General features: G+C 35.4%; 1 protein-coding gene across 1 annotated transcript in view; it reads left to right on the forward strand.

Moving 5' to 3' along the window:
• The window catches only part of MACROD2 (mono-ADP ribosylhydrolase 2), a 2,047,020-nt gene that overhangs the window by 526,409 nt on the left and 1,500,870 nt on the right, over positions 1-19,741 (forward strand). The window contains 1 exon segment of the mRNA XM_043602917.1: positions 7,312-7,341. Coding sequence (XP_043458852.1) covers positions 7,312-7,341 — 30 coding nt within the window.

The following is a 19,741-nucleotide window of genomic DNA, read 5'->3' on the forward strand; positions in this document are numbered from 1 at the left end:
CACATTTGAACTCATTTTTTCCCTATTTAGACACCCTTGTTCACTCTTTGGAAAGCCCCAGATTGGTTACTTAAGTAATCCTATTTTTGTAACTGAGCCAATGTTATCATCATCAAAATTACAACTGATTCGTAATACAGTGTCAAGAAGGATGACTCGTACATAAAAACATGTGCTGATTCCTCTCATTTTGCACTAGTTACATTGCATTATGCAGCTGTAGGAACTGGCAATGCTTTAGTTCACCCTTTAATAATCAAATTCAGTGATCTTCAGTAGGATCACATTCAGTAGACTGCATGCATATTATGTTTTGTTACTATCTTTGGATGCAATTTTTGAGGAGAAAAAATGTACATGTATATAAATATATGTGTATATATATACGTATATATTTATGTGTGTGTATACACACACACACACACACACACACACACACACACACACACACAAGTATTTCCTGCTTTTAAAAAGTTCATATTATACCACATAACTTAATCAAAATATCTATGTTGGTGCCTATTTCCTCTAAGTGAAAGAAATCTGAAGAGGATTTTTGCTTTTATCAAAAAAGTGAAAATAGCATTCAGCACGTTTCTGCAGCGAGCCATTAGAGAGGCATTGTGCACTCTGAGCAGTGAGAGTGGCACCACCAAGCTCCTTCCCTGAGAACTAGGCTCAGCATCTCAGCATTAAGCTTACAATAGCTTTGAACCCTGTGAGCATCTGTGCTTTATCTCAGTTTATTTTGTGTATCCATGAGCAAGATGTGTTCTAAGGTATCAGAAAAGTCTAAAAGAAGTTAATTTTGGGCCTGGGAATGCTAAAAACAAATTTCTGTATAAATTAATGATAATTGTTTCTTTGCTTTATACCCAAAAGTTTCATAGGAATGCTAATTTTTCAGATAGTGGAGGAAACCTCAGTGTATGTTTGTGTGTGTTTATGGTGTGTGTGTGTGTGCATGTGTGTGCATTTTTTTTCCAGTTTGAAATTCGCAGTATTGTATGGTAGGTTCTTTACCTAGGTCTGATCCTGGATAAGTTATCTCACATCTTTGATCCTCTTTAACTTTCCACTTTTGTGAAATGAAGGAATTGGACAAAATAAGTGGTTTTCCTTCCATGTTGCAGTATTTCTTGAAGTTACTGGGTGCACTGTAACTGATAAAGCTGTAGAGCTGATAAAGCCACATTGGCTAAAGACAGGCAGCTCTTTCTCCTCCCTCCTACTTAAATGAGGATAATTCTGTTTTGTTTTATTTGTTAATACTCCCAAGTAAATTTTCTAATTTTTATTCTGTTTTTGGCTTCATAGTGGATTGCAGCTTATACAAAACACACAGAGCCTGGAATAATCAATTGTTCCTTTAAATTCTGCAGTTAAGTATGAAATGTAAAGTATTAATCATGTGTTTATGCCTGGTTTCTACATGCGAGGTAGTTAAGCCTATGCTTAATTTTCTCTCTTTGTCAGCTTCAAAGCAGGAAATTATACCATTGCCCCAAACCTCTGGCATTCCGTTGATTTTGTTTAGAAGGTATAAATCTAGTAAAGCATGAGTAGAGAGCTGTTGCCAAATTGTTGGCTGAATTTGTCTGTGTAGATTGTATTTCCACAGCTGTCAGTTGGGATGGTTGTTCCCTGTATAAAGCAGTTCAAGAGTCATGCAAATGCTTGGGATTTTAATCTTATATTTTTAAGCACTTCCTACTTTGAGTTTCAAGTGTAGGGAATATAACATGTGCCATTCTACAGGGTGATATTTTGGCTTTTGTATCTTTAGGATAACATGTTGTGAATGAAATAGTGTTTTAGGTAGAGTTCCTGGGAAGTTTTTGCCAACAATCATTTTTGACATCCCATGTGCCCTATTGTAATAAGAAAGCAGAATAAATAAACTACACTAGGTGGTCAGGATTCTGTTAGAATGAAAGCTATTATAATATCCTGTATAACGATGAAAAGAAAGTAGAAACCCTGCACAAATAGTTTTAATCAGTGTTTTAAGACTAATCTCCCAAACTGTTGCTTGTTTGACAGATAGTCTTGGGTGGGGGGTAGAAATGGAGTGGAAAACAAATAATTACTGTAGAGATAATAGGAAATTACTTGGAAAGTAGAATAAAAACTTGTTCCAAACACTTACCAGGCCAGTTTGGCTCACAGTCAACGTAAATTACGCTCTGGATTATTTCACAGACAGGATTACAGTAGTCCCTTCTCATCTGTGTTTCACTTTCTGTGGTTTCAGTTACCCATGTTCACCCACCATCTGGAAGCAGATAATCCTCCTTCTGATTTTTCGTCAGAGGGTCTATAGTATCTTAAAATTATGCCACGATGCCTGCAGCATTCATTTCACTTCATCTCATCATGTAAGCATTTTATCATCTCACGTCATCACAAAAAGAAATAGGGCAAGTACAGCACTAGAGAGTCAAAGAGACCACATTCACTTAACATTTATTATAGTACATTATTATAATTGTTTTAGTATTAGTTATTCTTAATCTCTTACTGTGTCCAATTTATAAATTAAACTTTATGATAGATGCACATTGGAAAAGGAAAAAAAAAACATAGTATACACAGGTTTCAGTACTATTTGTGATTTCAGACATCCCCTGGAAGTCTTGGACGGTGTCCCCTGTGGATAAACAGTAGCTACTGCATTTCAGACTCAAACTGCAGGAGCTGTTAAGTATGCTAAAGTACAAGGCTAGCACATGTTAGGTTAGCAGTTTTTTTTTAATGTTACTGAATAACATTTTATTACATCCAAAACTTTCAAATCTAAGAGAACTATCAAAACTAAGAGAAGTTGTCTGATGCAGAGATCCCCAATATATGGCATGTCCTCTGGCATTTTGATTCTCCCTATCCCACTCTGTCATAAATATTATCAAACAATCGTAGTTCTCTTTCCCACTGAGCTTAGATTTAGCCTTAAAATCTTTCTCAAATCAAGAAGTACAGTCTTTTTTAATTAGTGAATTAGAATTGTTTGACATTTGTTTGCCATCTCTGATTGATTCTAAATTTCCTGATGGAAGAAGATAAATAAGGTAGTTGACTATGACACCCAAACCACTGATATATTTAGAAATTGCGGCAAATTAAAACAGGTTACCCGGATCTCAGTTCAGTATTCTTTCTTTAATACTATAAGGAGTAAAGAAGGTTTTTGAGATATTAGGAGAAAAAGTCAGTTAGGATGTTTGATACATTATAGCTTTTCTTACATTTCTAATAATGTTATGGCAAACATTCCATTTAGGAGCTTCAGGTAATAGAAGATTACTTATATAGTAATTTTATTTTTCATGTTTTGATCCACGATTTAATTATCATTATATTTGTGAAAAGACACAAATGCATGCATATACAGACATATATGTACACAGAGGGTCTTTCAAGATCATTTTTTTTAAAGAAAGAAAGCAGTATAATATTCCATTTATGTTCTGAGCAACACATGAAATGAGGATACTGTTGGTAAATGCTATGACCATTTTTCATTTAGGCTAATTATCCCAAGAAAAGGATTCCTACATTGTCTTCTTTTTTTCCTTTGGTTTTGATAATTTAAAAATGAATATACTTATAGAAATGTATAATTTTTATTAAAATTTTTCATTAAAGTTTTTCATCAAAAAATTGAGTTCAAATAGAAGAAAATAATTTCTCAAAAATTCTAAAAAATTAATCATTTGGTTAGGATATTATAAATAAATTCTCCATACTTGCCACTTTGAAATTAGATTTACGTAACCCTTTATCCCATTTTATGTTCAGTGTTGTTGTTGTTGTTGTTGTTTTTCACTTTATAAACAGTGAAACTGTTCACCTCATTGAGTTGTTATTTTGGGGGTATGAAGAAGTGCAATACAGAGATTCATTAACATGTAATGGCTCATTTTAGTTTCTCATTCAATTGATTTTTGAGGCAATTACTGGAGCTTGATTTTTTCCTCTACCTTTCTGGTAATAGAAAGGGTATTTTATTTAGAAAAATGTGAATAAAAATAGTGTTGATTAGTAAGCATACTCAGAGAAGATATTTTAAAATCTTATTTTAGAAGCAGTGGTATGCTCATAAACTTGAAGTTTTCTTTGTTTCTTTTCTGCTTTTCCTTCTCTCTGAAACTTTGGGAATAACAAGAGGCATGTCCAGAATTCCCTCTAGCAAAGGACTTGATAGAGACAGAAATATAGAAACATGTTTTTTACATGCTTAGTCATTAAATATTTCCAAAGAAATTTGAAGAGTTTCATTAATGGTCTTTGATTTTACAGGAAGAAAAAGGACCAAAGTTTGCTCTTTCCACACACTTCAATAAATAAATACCACTTATATCAAAAAGAAATTGTACTGAACTTACCAATTATCTTATTTTTAGAAAACATGTATTGAATGCTTCTTAGATGCAGGCCAAACTATTAAACTCAGACCTTGTCTTTAAGAGTTTCATATGTAATTGGGATGTACCTCAATTTATTAAATATAATTAAATAGAAATTAAATGACTATTAATTTTAGACACACAAAAGTCATTTTTCCTTTTGTAAAATGGAAGAAATATTAATCTACCTGGCCAATAAACGTTGAGCCTCAGTTATATATAAGGTGTTTTGTGAAGGTAAAGTAACGTTTGAAATCATGATAAAGGTTTACTTTTATTTGCCTTCATTTATGTCACATTTACTGAAGAAAATTGCCTTGATATTTTTGCTAAGATACATTTTATTAAAAAAATTAAGAATACAAATGATAAAATAGGCTTAAATTTCATGAATTCTCTAGAAAAATTATTACCATAATTATAGTTATTGGAAATTAGAAATTATTAGAAATTACAAATATATTGTTTTGAATATATATATATATATATATATACACACACACACACACACACACACACACACACACACACATATATATATGTTTGTGAATATGTTTTAGAATCCTAGATTAAGATTCTATTACATGAAGGGTAATGCACATGAAATTATCTTAAAAGTGATAGGACACTATGTAGAATGCCATAGTTTTGCAAATTAGTTCTATGTTGATATTAAAATGTGACCAGATATGCTTATCTAGACATGAACACACATCTGACATAAATTGACTTGATGGTTCTCTTGGGACTGGGATTCCAGTTCTTACACCTATGCTACTCATCCACCCACGTCTATTGGATAAGTGCCTACTTAAATAGATGGACCTTGGTCTATGTTCTCAAAACACGCAACCTCTACCTTTATTCAGCAAAGCATTGGGTGAGAGTAGACTGTGTTGTGTTATTGCGCTCCTGGGCATGATAATTTGAATGAAAAGCTACTATACATTATTGTTGTTTGTTCTTGAAAATACCTTTTTCCTTCTGAATGAATATGTGAACGTTGGAGAAAAACAGAATTCCAGGGAACTGAAAAACCTATAGATAGGGAAGTAGTACCCAATGAAATATAAAAATAAACAATCAGCAGCCATGTGGTTTTATAAATGTGTGTAGCTAAGATTTTAGAAGATATTTGAATTAGGTAAGAGATATGGGTTGATCATGAAAATTCTGCCATTAGATAGGGGTATGGGAACCAAAATAGAATTCACATCTTTCCTCATGCCCCTGCAGCAAGCTACCCCTTCAACAGCTACAAAGTTTGATGCTGGACATTAAGTCCTCAATACCATCTACATACATACTTTACACTCTCACTGTGAAGTCAGATGGATTTGGGGTCCTGAGTTGACAAAATGGCAGATTTTATGACATCAAAAGTGTTTTTTTTTTTAAATTTTTTTTCAACGTTTATTTATTTTTGGGACAGAGAGAGACAGAGCATGAACGGGGGAGGGGCAGAGAGAGAGGGAGACACAGAATCGGAAACAGGCTCCAGGCTCTGAGCCATCAGCCCAGAGCCTGACGCAGGGCTGGAACTCCCGGACCGCGAGATCGTGACCTGGCTGAAGTCGGACGCTTAACCGAATGCGCCACCCAGGCGCCCCCAAAAGTGTTTTTTTAACACGGTTGATTAATGACATTGCTATTTAGTTCATGATTGTGAAAAAAGTATCAAGAGGAAGGCAAGAGCAGAAGTTAGATGGCTCTGTCCTTGGAAGATCATATGGAATAAGATTTGATGCTCTAATATATTGACATATTAAGAAGAACTTCAAAGGCGTGTGGTCTTATTGGATTTTCATGATATTCTCTTTAGTGTTGTAAAAATTAGCAAGCCATCACATATTTAACCTCATGGAACTATGAATATAGGCATTTGTTCATGAAATGATCCATTACCTATTGATGGAATCAGTAACACTTGGATATTTGCTTCTCTTAATTATGACAATGCGTGGTATGGACAGCACACTAAAGTTCAAGTTAAAGACTCCCTCTCCTCTTTCCTAAATGATTTGTTTAATCTTTTGGTGGCTCAAGTTTCTATACAAAGAGACCTTGGACACCACATACTTTTTTTTTTAATACTGCTGTAGGATTTCTTATTTTATAATGGCATGAAAATACCTATTATACATAAGAACGCTATGGAATAAAGCTCAGTGCAGTGTATATTGACTTTTGTTTTCAGGCTGTTATAATGACTAGATAAACATAGGCATAAAGCTGTTTAATACTTCAGCAGAAACCTGGAATGGGACTTTATGAAATTTTGAACTCTTGAAAGAAACTCAAATGGAATTATCTTATACTTAGCTTATTACTTGGCTTCTATAAATATGTGTGCTAGAATAATGGATAACTGGGTAAGAAATGACACATTGTTTTACAAAAATGCTTAAAATTTTGTTTCCTCAAATAAATAGTTAATGCTAAAAGTAATCTGTTACTAAGAGTTCTTACTGCACAGTGTCTTAAGATACTTTATTTGATGATGGTTTATTAAAATTATCATTATTCTTTTATGTTACATGGTCCTTTGAAATCACTGAATTGCCTAAATAACATACTCTCTCTCTACCTGATAGAATAGAGAACATAGAAGGTTATTTTAGATATTGAACAGAAAATAAAAGAATCACAACATGTGCATCATTTTATTAGAAGGGAGTACATATAAATACAGTCTTTTGAAGAGAAAATAGAGTTATTAAATTATTTTAATTTTCATGCCATCATAAAACAGTAATAGAAGCTATCTTTATATGAAAGTACATAGTGTGAGTGTATGTGCGTATTTATAAGAGACGTGATCACCAGCAGCTTTTACTTAACCTATCTGGCGTATCATAGTTTTTATATATTACTTAATGTTTTCTATTTGTTTTGTTTTAAACAGCAAATGCCAGTCTTCTTGGAGGAGGAGGTGGTAAGTCCTGAACATCACTTAATTTAAAATATTTTTATTACACCTGCCACAAGATGTTAAGTAAGTTCTGTGATACTTTAAAGAAAATTAATTTAGCTATAATTATTAACCACAAAATGATAATCTTCTAGAAAATAACTTATAATAGAAATACATACATTGGTTTGTCTAACTCTTATTTTATTTTATTTTATTTATTTATTTAAAAAAAATTTTTTTTTAACATTTATTTATTTTTGAGACAGAGAGAGACAGAGCATGAACGGGGGAGGGGCAGAGAGAGAGGGAGACACAGAATCGGAAGCAGGCTCCAGGCTCTGAGCCATCAGCCCAGAACCTGATGCGGGGCTCGAACTCACAGACCGTGAGATCGTGACCTGAGCCGAAGCCGGACGCTTAACCGACTGAGCCACCCAGGCGCCCCTGTCTAACTCTTATTTAAAAAAAACTTCAGAGTATGTGTAATACTGTTTTTATTCTCAATAAAACTTTGTATTTCTACGTTTGGCATAAGGTGTAACAGCTCTAAGCTATTAAGATGAACACATATAATAGATGGTGGAATCACGTTTAATGTAAATCCTAAAACAGTTCATTTGGAGACTTGTGGTTTTAGTTTTTTCATTTTTATTTTTTCTTCCTCATAATGGCTTAAAAAAACAATGACTTTGTAGCCTGAGAAATTAACATATCAGCCATTTACTTTGAAAATAAAAAAAGATATTAGTATTGGCACTTTGCTTTTTCATTTAGCTTGATTAGAGGAAAATGAATGAGATAAAATTGAGATGAAGAGAGTGTCCTGTACTGGGAATTTTTTTTATACTAAAATCTTGGGGATGTTTATTATTTTTATTTCTAGGTTGAAAGATGAAAGCTTCCTAGCCTTCCTATATAGAATATAGTAGGGGGGAAAAGTATGCAATAGAATAGGGTCCTTTTCATTTAAGACCCAGCTGGACATAAATAGGTTTGTTTTGTCTTTCCATTCTCCTTCTTCCACTAGTTCCCTCTTTTCATGTACATGGTTGAAGTAGATGGGATTGCACAGAACGTTAGGCTTTCAAAAATTCCCTGGCCATCGACAGGAAGTTTCTGGGTGAACTTTATTTGGAAACTAAAATTTTAATCATTGTTCCTATATAGGAATCAACAGATTTTTAAAAAACAGAATCCTGGAAATAGAAATAATAGAAAAACAGTTTAATCTAGATAGTGCTCTTCATATTTTCACATGCCAATGCACACATTCTGCAGCAGAGTATTTCTCGTCTTCTTCCCTAAGTTACGTTAGAAGATATGAATCGACAGGATTTCTCATTATACATTTTTTTGGTCTTTTGGGGGAATTGGAAGGGAAAATCTTCCTTGGGAGTTGGATTCCCAGTAAATTGTTATCTCCAGGTCTCTTATGTCAATAAAACATTATTAAAATAAATTCTCCATAGTGCTGATTTACTTACAAAACATATTAATATTTTAACAAATTTGGTGAATACTGTTAAATAGGCTAAATATGTCTCATGCACAGGTAGTCTAGATGTAGACTATACTGGTCATATAGTAATTCCATCCTGTCATCAAGCACTCAAGCTCTTACTTTTCTACTCTTCCTTCCTAGTGCATGGAACTCAGAGTCCATGGTAGTAATTGGAGCTCTAGACATTGTAAATATGTGTCAGGAGCAGTAAGAAAGACAAAAAAATTTTTAAAAAGTGGCCCCTAAAAGATGAGTCAGTTTTCTTTAAGCAGCTTTCTCTGAAATCTCACATTATCCTTGAACATACCAAGCGTTCGTTCATAGATACATACAATTTCATTCCAGGAAGCAATGTACTCATGAAAAAAAAAGTGTTGCATTTCCTTTTGTTTTCTTTTTTTTTTTTTTTTTTTTTTATTTTGGTAAGGTCATAGTTAACTAATACTTATTTCTTACCCATGATACCTTTCTATTTAAAATACAATGATCTTTGGGGCGCCTGGGTGGCGCAGTCGGTTAAGCGTCCGACTTCAGCCAGGTCACGATCTCGCGGTCCGGGAGTTCGAGCCCCAAGTCAGGCTCTGGGCTGATGGCTCAGAGCCTGGAGCCTGTTTCCGATTCTGTGTCTCCCTCTCTCTCTGCCCCTCCCCCGTTCATGCTCTGTCTCTCTCTGTCCCAAAAATAAATAAACGTTGAAAAAAAATTTTAAATAAAATAAAATACAATGATCTTAGCTGTTTACAAAGGGAATAAAAACAATAATATGTTCAGTAGAGGAAGATCTTGCATACACAGGTTGACACATAACAAATTTATGTCTTTAGTTTCAACCAAACTTAGATAATCACTAACAGCATTTTAAGGAAAAAAAAACACATTTCTCGAATGGACATGTGGGAGAAGGAGGAAGAACTTGGTAATTCTGGTATATAGCAGATGGGTGTTAGGTCATCTCTGTTAAAGGAGGGATTGACAAGTGAAGTGACATATTTGAGAAACTTTTAGTTAGAAGCAAGAGCCGGGTCTGGAGAAGATTCTGCAGATTATTTAGACCTCACTACCAGAGAGGGACTGCCTCCCTCCTTCCCTCCCTTCCTTCCTTCCTCTCTCCCTCCCTCCCTCCTTTTTTTTTTTTTATTGAAGAACAATTGACATAAAATTTTGTATTAGTTTCAGGTGTAAACATGATTCAATATTTACATACATTACGAAGTGGTCACCATAATAAGTCTAGTTATCATTTGTCACCATACAAAGTAGTTAAAATATTATTGACTATATTTCCTATGCTATACATTACATCCCTGTGTGTTATTTATGTTGTAATTGGAAATTGTATTTCTTAAGTCCTTTTACCTATTTCATCTATCTCCTTACCCTCCTGCCCTCTGGCAACCATCAGTTTGTTTTCTGTATCTGTCTTTTTCTATTTTGTTTTGTTTGCTTCTTTGTTTTGTTTCTTAGATCCCACATATAAATGAAATCATATGGTGTTGGTTTTTATTTGTCTGACTTATTTCACTTAGCATATTACCTTGCAGTATCCATCCATGTTGTTGCATTCTTTCTTATGGATGGTACTATTCTAGTGTGTGTGTGTGTGTGTGTGTGTGTGTGTGTGTGTAAGATATTTATATATGCACACACATGTGATATATGTATATGGGATAATGGGATACATACATATCATATACATATCTCATATTTTTATCCATTTTCATCCTTGGGTTGCTTTCATATCTTGGCTATGGTAAATAAAGCTGCTATGAACATAGGGTGCTGGTTTTTTGGAATTAGTATTTTTATTTTCTTCTGATAAATACCTAAAAATGGAATTGCTGGAATTAGTGTTCTGTTCTCTAAAAAGGAATGGGAGAGTGGAAGTTTTGATAAGGAATGAGTAGTCCCTGCCATAACGGGAAGTCAGGCTATCGTTCATTAAACCTTGTCAAAGTGTTTTGTTTCAATATATGTAAATGCAGTCGGTTTGCCAAGTCACTCGGTGATTTGGCCTGCGTTTTGTTATGGTTCTTCTAAACTGTGTAAGAAGTTATATTATGAATTTTTAGCATGTCAAGAAATTCAGGCACATGCAATCTCAGTTTTCTGTTAACCTGAGGTGTATCCTTCACTGTCTTCCTCTAGATGGTTGATTTTGCTAAATGCAGTTTTTGCCTTAATTCCTAATTTCTGAATTCTAAAATTGGTGAATTGGCACCATCATAAAGATAAATTACAAGTGCTTAAGATGGGTGTAATTTCTTTCATTAAGGTAGGTCATTGATCAGTTTAAATTTATTTATGCACTTCTAGAGATTTCAAGATAACTCTAAAGTGCATGTCTGATTTTTGGAAAGCTGCATTTAAAAATTATATCTAAGTCATATTTTTAGCCTTCTCTGAACTGAATTTTGGTCTTCTGATTCTATGACAAACTTTTTAAATCCTGTCAATGATATTTGTAAAGTAACACGTAATAATCATCCAATAAGGAACAATTGAATTGATAAAATTCTCTTGGATTTAATCAAGGATTCCTTTTATTGATTTGAATTAACATATCTTCAAAAGCCTTGAAAGGGAATAATTCTTTGATTGACCAAACAGTTTGATCAAGAAAGTTTGATGCTATGTAAATAATAATGGTATTTTTGATAATAAAAATGGTTCAAAAACGGTACCATTTCTTCAGGTCTTCAGGGAGGCTTCCTCCAAATTGTACGTAAATAGTACTTGAAATTTCGACAAAATCAGTGTATATAAAATTATACTATCTTTAAAATCTTAGTGTTTTGTTGTTCTTTTCTAAGAACCAAGAAAAGAGGTTTCCTTAAAGGAGATCTAAAAAAAAATGGTCACAATAATCCTTCAGTTCTGATTTGAAGGTGAGAGAATCACTTTACATTGGTGTGAATTTTAATCTTTGGACTAGAGGTGACTCCTTCTAGGAACTTAGTGTCATTGACTACAGTTTATTATAATGAACACATGTGATGAGGTTGCAGCTACCTAATCATTTCAGTTGAAATGCTTGGTAAAATGGGTCATCTCTGTCTATGTTTCTAGGATATGCTAAAGGTAGAGACATATAGTATTTCTCACATAAGTGTGTGGCTGGTCTGTGGTAACTGGATTCTACCTTTCAGGAAGACTTTACATATAGTGAATGGTATAATGTTAAAAAACTTTAGAATTTCTATTAAAATTTTTTACAAGTTTTCTATCATTGCTACCAATACTACCCTGTATAGCTGTATAGTACATTGATATATAAAACAAGTAAATTTTAGTTTCTCACTTAGTCATTTTATTAGTAAGGATAGGCTATATTATGTGTGATAGCCAATAAACCTAAAAATCATAGAGGCTTAATAAAATGAGTTTTATTTCTTGCTCACATCATAGGCTGAGTAGGATTGTTGGCTCGTCTACTCATGCTCTCCTATACATAGGAGATGTATAGGAAATACAGAGACTTGGGCTGCTGTCTTATCTTGTAGCTCCGCTATGTAATGTGTGGCTACTAAGAAGTCACAGGACAGGAGACGAGAGCTGGAGGATCCTGTGAGATATGTTTACATATCAGTTTGGGAATGGCTTGTATCACTTACGTTTACATTTCATTGGTCAGAATTCAGGCAGATGATCCCCAATTTACTATAAGGAAGGCTGAGAAGAATGGAATCTTCCAAAGTTTCCAGGAAAAGGAAATGGTATGGTAAAATATATAGCAACTATCTTTGCCACATAGTTCAAATGAGATCAGTGTTATTTTATTTTTATTATTATTATTATTATTATTATTATCATTAGTAATTAAATTAATGGCATAGGAAATGAGACTTAGGGAGATTTCTTCAATGTCATACAGCTTATAAAGGACAAAGGTTGAATGAGAATACAGGGTTCTTGTCTGCCACTCTAGAGCTCTTTGCCTTTGCTCTGTGATTTTTAATATATATTTTCTCTTTAGATTTGCCATTTCTTTGCACAGGTAGGTACCTCTGTTTACACCAGGAAAAATGAATGAGAAGACAGGAAAACATGCATCTGAGATATGGATGATGCTTTCCTTGGCTTATTTTCACAAGTCTCATCAAGCTGAATTGATAATTTAAAAGTACATAGAATGGCACTGTCTTAGAGTATTTGGATTGCTGCCCAGATTTATATACTTTTTTGGTGTGTGTATTTGAGGTTCAGCCTTAGAATACATTGCATTTTAAATACCTGTTCACTCATCTGTAATAAGAATGTTTTACATGTACAAAGTCCTGTGAAGTAATTTTGGAATACATGATTTATAAAGAATTATGTATAAATAATTTATATAGAATTAAAAAGAAAAATCAGAATTAAAGAGCTAAGTTCTCAATTCCTTTCACATCATTACATAATAGGCCAGAACAAAATTTAGAATCTCTTACTTTAGATAATGTCTTTTCCCTCTTATTGTCACAATAATTAACATAAGACCAGTACCTGCTGCTATTCATTGGATTTTCTTCCTTTTCCAGTCTGTCAAACTCCTGAGTGCTGAAGCCTGAGGCATAATGTTAGACTTGTAAAGTGACATTTCCTCACAGAATGGCAATTTAAGGTTGACTTTTCATATATATACCTTAGTAGGACTGCTATTTCAATTACACACACACACACACACACACACACACACACACACAGACATCATATTTGTATCAATACTGTAATTTTCTACATTATCCTTGAGGTGATTCTATGGCAGGTTAATCTTAAGAACTCTAAGCAACTACTACTAAATAAACACTCAGGCCCAGATGGAATGTATGAGATAGCCATGTTTCCAGAATGAGAACATAGCATATATTATCACCTTTACCATTTCCAAAGGCTTCTTGTTCTCTTTGTGTCCCTTAAAGTGGGCCAAAGATGAACAAGGTTCAGTGGCCTGGGGTTAGCAACTCGTCCTCTGAAGTCTCTTATTTCTTGTTTGGACAGTTCTACTTGCAGAACTGCAAGAGAGAATTCCTAATGCTTTTTATTATTAACATCCATTCAACGTTAATGAAGTTTATGTGAGGTGTCAAAATGTCTGCTTCAATAACAGTGGAGTCATGAAACTATTTGGTGTTGTGCAATAGATACCATCAGTGTATCTTCACCCACCCATCACCTTTTTCTACATACAGACACACAGATGTGCACATATTCTTTCATTTATATATTCATTCAACAAATACTAGTTCGGTAAATACTGTGTGTCACTGTTAATTATTGATTTGGCAATAAATGCAACCCTTTCCCTGTGACTAATCATGGTCCATATTTCACAGAAATTTTCTGAAGAATTATGATTCCCCAGCTTCATTCAAGTTTCAGTAATCAGATTCCTTCTTTAAAAAGCAGAACAGATATCCTGAAAGTCTTTTCACAAAAAATATGAGTACCAAACATTCCTAACATGAAAAGCAAAAATTTTAAAGGGCTTTTTGAGTGCATTTAAGTCAGGGTGTTTTCATAAGTTACTTTGTAAACATTTAGAAGCAGAGTGGAATGCCTTCTCACCCTCTCTCCACACATTGAAGGGATTTCCCCTGACATATATCACTCTATTGCTCAAAATCCCCACAGTGATTATGTATTTCACTCTTGCTGAATCTTGAGATCTGGCCAGGCCTTGGGCATGCTGGGAGGAATCTAGGATAATAGTCAGCAGTAAGGGACCAAAGCCAGTGAAAACAGGTAGGCTGTTGGGGTTGCCCCTGAGGAGAGGCCATCAAGCATATCTGGCAGTGAGTAAGCCCCTGGCCTATGATCAGCAGATAGAGAGGTCCCAAACATGGACCTGGAGGGTTGCAGTGGTCTCTCAGTGATGAGAAAGCGGATAGTAAGAGAGACTCAGGAACTCTGGCCTTGTTGATCAGTCAGGGACAGTCTTAGGAGAAGAGCTATAGGAAGAGATGTGATACTAAACCATAGAAAACAGGCTTACATCTTGACTGCCTCTGGTAGGACTGATCCTAGACACTGCAGGCAGTCAAGCCTGCTAGAGGAGATCAGGAGGCCCAGATGTGAGGAAGGAGAGAGGAAGGGGGATGCAGGGGCAGGTCTGACAACATCAGTTACATACTGAACCAATCTACCTTTGTCCTCTCCTTCCCTTCTTTCCGCCTTCCTCCCTTTCCTTTCTCATTCCCTCCCTTGTTTCTTTACTTTCCTTTTTCCTCTTTCTCAGTCAACAGCATGTTCTGATTGCATCTTGTATACTAGATTTGACACTGAGGTAGCAAAGATTTTTATAGCTAGGAGCAGTTAGAGGTAGAAGCTTTTATTTATACATTAATATCTTAAGAACTAGGAAGGTTCTTTTTTAATGTTTTATTTATTTTTGAGAGAATGCAAATGGGGGAGGAACTCAGAGGATCTGAAGCAGGCTCTGCACTGACAGCAGCAAGCCCGATGTGGGGCTTGAACTAACGAATTGCAAGATCATGACCTGAGCCAAAGCTGGACGCTCAACCAACTGAACCACCCAGGTGCCCCTAGAAAGGTTATGAATAGAAGAAAAATGAAGCAGAAAAGATGAAGTCAACGTCTTAGAGTGGTTAGGGAAGCCTTTCCAGAGGAGATGACACTAGAACAATCTTGGAGGAGGAATATCATTTACCAGGAGAGGAAGGAAATTACCCACTCAGTTGTATTTCCTACTGTGTGATTTAGATATTGTATAGATACTCTGCTCTACTTTCAGTCATCCTCCTTACTGTTCTTCATTCATAGTATCCAGACTTTGGTCAAACAGTTTACTCTGACTCATGCCACTTAAAATGGAGTGAACCGTGTTAGAACTGAAGAACATAATTCTGGTGCTAGTGGTATTGGCAGCAAACCTCCACCAGAGCAACCTGAGCAAGGTGGAGACTTGCTCCCTGCTGTCCCTTCTCCTCAGATTGCCTCACCTGCATCTCAGTCTAGGGACCAGTTCTGCAGCTGCCCACATAAGTTGGATTTCTATATATGATTTCCTCATTCCACATGAGCTTGTCTAGTTCTATTCTTAGAAGTTTGACCCAACCCTGATTGCCCTAATCTTGCCTGCCATTTGTCACTAAGCCTCCCAGATGCTTCCTGGTGGAGGAGGGACAGGGGACTGAAGTGCACGTGATGTCTGTGTTTCAATTTTCCAATTGTAATGGCCATTCCAAGGACACGCTTAGTTTATCCCACCTCTAACTTTGATCACCATGATGCCTTTATTCCAAAGCTAAATTTTAAAGTTATTCTTCATATTGACTGCATACCTACTCCCCTTCTAAGTGAAACTGCACCATCTAAAAACCCTGTCAAGGGGCAGCCCAATGTAAATTCTCCTTCTCATTCCAGCCACTGCTGATAAAACCTGGAAGGATGCATTTTCCAATTAGAGAATAAACTTCTTGAGAATAGAGACTCTTTAACTCATCTTTAAAACCCTGGCACAGGGGCGCCTGGGTGGCGCAGTCGGTTAAGCGTCCGACTTCAGCCAGGTCACGATCTCGCGGTCCGTGAGTTCGGGCCCCGCGTCGGGCTCTGGGCTGATGGCTCAGAGCCTGGAGCCTGTTTCCAATTCTGTGTCTCCCTCTCTCTCTGCCCCTCGCCCATTCATGCTCTGTCTCTCTCTGTCCCCAAAATAAATAAACGTTGAAAAAAAAAATTAAAAAAAAAATAAATAAAACCCTGGCACCTTCTACTGTGGAGTAGATACTTTATTTTAACTTTGAGATATTACTCTTTATTTATTTATTTATTTATTTTTAAATTTTTAAAAAAATTTTTTTTTCAACGTTTATTTATTTTTGGGAAAGAGAGAGACAGAGCATGAACAGGGGAGGGGCAGAGAGAGAGGGAGACACAGAATCAGAAACAGGCTCCAGGCTCTGAGCCATCAGCCCAGAGCCTGACGCGGGGCTCGAACTCACGGACCGCGAGATCGTGACCTGGCTGAAGTCGGACGCTTAACCGACTGCGCCACCCAGGCGCCCCTGAGATATTACTCTTATCCTTATTTCAGTTTTGATCAGCTTGCTCTAGAAAGATAATTTCTTTATCTTTAGATGATCTATAAATGAAAAAAAAACAAAACTAAAAATGCTTACAGCAGGCAACCTGAAGATCATATACATATTTATGCAGTAATTATTTTAAGCATTGTATTTACTCTTATTTCTAAAAAGTTTAGATGGCCAGAGTTTCATAATTTTCTTTAAATACCATGATTATATGCTTTGAATCCTGGGGGATAAAGAGAACAATATTTGTGTAGATGTGGAAATGAAAAACACAAAATTTGCATTCCCTGGATTTCCTTGGAAAAAGGGGAAGGCTATTGTCTCATTCATGTTTTGTCACATTGCAGATATTTTACCGGTTATGTCTTTCAATAAGAAATATTATTTTCATTATTGATTTTTTTTGGTCAAAACCATTGGCAAAATTTTAAAGTGCTAATGTGCCAATTAATGAGACTTGACATTCATTTAGAAATAGGATCAAGGACATGCCTTAGGAAGAGTTTTTTTTTTTTAAGTTAAATTTACTTATTTATGTATTTATTTTTAATTTAATTTTTAATTTTTAAAATTTATATCCAATTTAGTTAGCATATAGTGCAACGATGATTTCAGGGATAGATTCCTTAGTGCCCCTTACCCATTTAGCCCATTCCCCCTCCCACAATCCCTCCAGTAACCCTCAATTTGTTCTCCATATTTATGAGTCACTTATGTTTTTGTCCCTTCCTTTTTTATATTATCTTTGTTTCCCTTCCCTTATGTTCATCTGTTTTATATCTTAAGGTCTTCATATGAGTGAAGTCATATGATTTTTGTCTTTCTCTGACTAAAAATTTCACTTAGCATAATACCTCCAGTTCCATCACGTAGTTGCAAATGGCAAGATTTCATTCTTTTTGATTGCCAAGTAATACTCTATTGTACATATATATAGCACATCTTCTTTATCCATTCATCCATCGATGGACATTTGGGCTCTTTCCATACTTTGGCTATTCTTGATAGTGCTGCTATAATATTGGGGTGCATGTGTCCCTTCGAAACAGCACATCTGTATCCCTTGGATAAATGCCTACTAGTGCAATTGCTGGTCCATAGGGTAGTTCTATTTTTAGTTTTTTGAGGAACCTCCATACTGTTTTCCAGAGTGGCTGCATCAATTTGCATTCCTACCAACAATGCAAAAGAGATCCTCTTTCTCTGCATCCTCGCCAACATCTGTTATTGACTGAGTTGTTAATGTTAATATTCTGACAGGTGTGAGGTGGCATCTCATTGTCGTTTTGATTTGTATTTCCCTGATGATGAGTGATGTTGAGCATTTTTTCATGTGTCGGTTGGCCATCTGGATTCTTTGGAGAAGTGTTTATTCAGGTCTTTTGTCCATTTCTTAACTGGATTATTTGTTTTTTGGGTGTTAAGCTTGATAAGTTCTTTATATATTTTGCATACTAACACTTTATCTGATATGCCATTTGCAAATATCTTCTCCCATTCCATCAGTTACCTTTTAGTTTTGTTGATTGTTTCCTTCACTGTGCAGAAACGTTTTATTTTGATGAGGTCCCAGTAGTTCATTTTTGCTTTTGTTTCCCTTGCCTCCAGAGACATGTTGAGAAAGAAGTTGCTGTGGCTAAGATCAAAGAGGTTTTTGCCTTTTCTCCTTGAGAATTTTGATGGCTTCCTGTCTTACATTGAGGTCTTTCATCCATTTTGAGTTTATTTTTGTGTATGGTGTAATAAAGTGGTCCAGGTTCATTCTTTTCCATGTCACTGTCCAGTTTTCCCAGCACCACTTGCTGAAGAGACTGTCTTTAGTCCACTGGATATTCTTTCCGGCTTTGTCAAAGATTAGTTGGCCATATGTTTGTGGGTCCATTTCTGGGTTCTCTATTCTGTTCCATTGATCTGAGTGTTTGTTCTTGTGCCAGTACCATATTGTCTTGATGATTACAGCTTTGTAGTATAGTTGAAATCTGGGATTGTGATGCCTCCTGCTTTGGTTTTCTTTTTCAAGATTGCTTTGGCTATTCGGGGTCTTTTATGGATCCATAGAAATTTTAGGATTATTTGTTCTAGCTCTGTGAAGAATGCTGGTGTTATTTTCATGGGGATTGCATTGAATATGTAGATTGCTTTGGGTAGTATCGACGTTTTAACAATATTTGTTCTTCCTATCCAGGAGCATGGAATCTTTTTCCATTTTTTTTGTGTCCTCTTCAGTTCTTTCATAAGCTTTCTATAGTTTTCAGTGTATAGCTTTTTAACCTCTTTGGTTAGATTTATTCCTAGAGATTTTATGGTTTTTTTGTGCAACTGTAAATGGGATTGATTCCTTGATTTCTCTTTCTGTCGCTTCATTGTTGATGTATAGGAATGCAACCGATTTCTGTGCATTGATTTTATATCCTGCAACTTGCTGAATTCATGAATCAGTTCTAGCAGTTTTTTGGTGGAATCTTTAGGGTTTTCCGTATAGAGTGTCATGTCATCTGTGAAGAGTGAAAACTTGACCTCCTCCTGGACAATTTTGATGCCTTTTATTTCTTTGTGTTATCTGATTGCAGAGGTAAGACTTCCAAGACTATGTTGAATAACAGTGGCAAGAGTGGACATCCCTGTCCTGTTCCTGACCTTAGGGGGAAAACTCTCAGTTTTTCCCTATTGAGGATGATACTAGCATTGGGTCATTCATATATGGCTTTTATGGTCTCGAGGCTTGCTTCTTCTATCCCTACTTTCGTGAGGGTTTTTATCCAGAAAGGATGCTGTATTTTGTCAAATGCTTTCTCTGCATCTATTGAGAGGATCATATGGTTCTTGTCCTTTCTTTTATTGATGTGATGAATCACGTTAATTGTTTTGCAGATGTTGAACCTGCCCTGCATCC

This window comes from Prionailurus bengalensis, chromosome A3 (genome assembly GCF_016509475.1).
Source record: "Prionailurus bengalensis isolate Pbe53 chromosome A3, Fcat_Pben_1.1_paternal_pri, whole genome shotgun sequence".
Classification (NCBI taxonomy): Eukaryota; Metazoa; Chordata; class Mammalia; order Carnivora; family Felidae; genus Prionailurus; species Prionailurus bengalensis.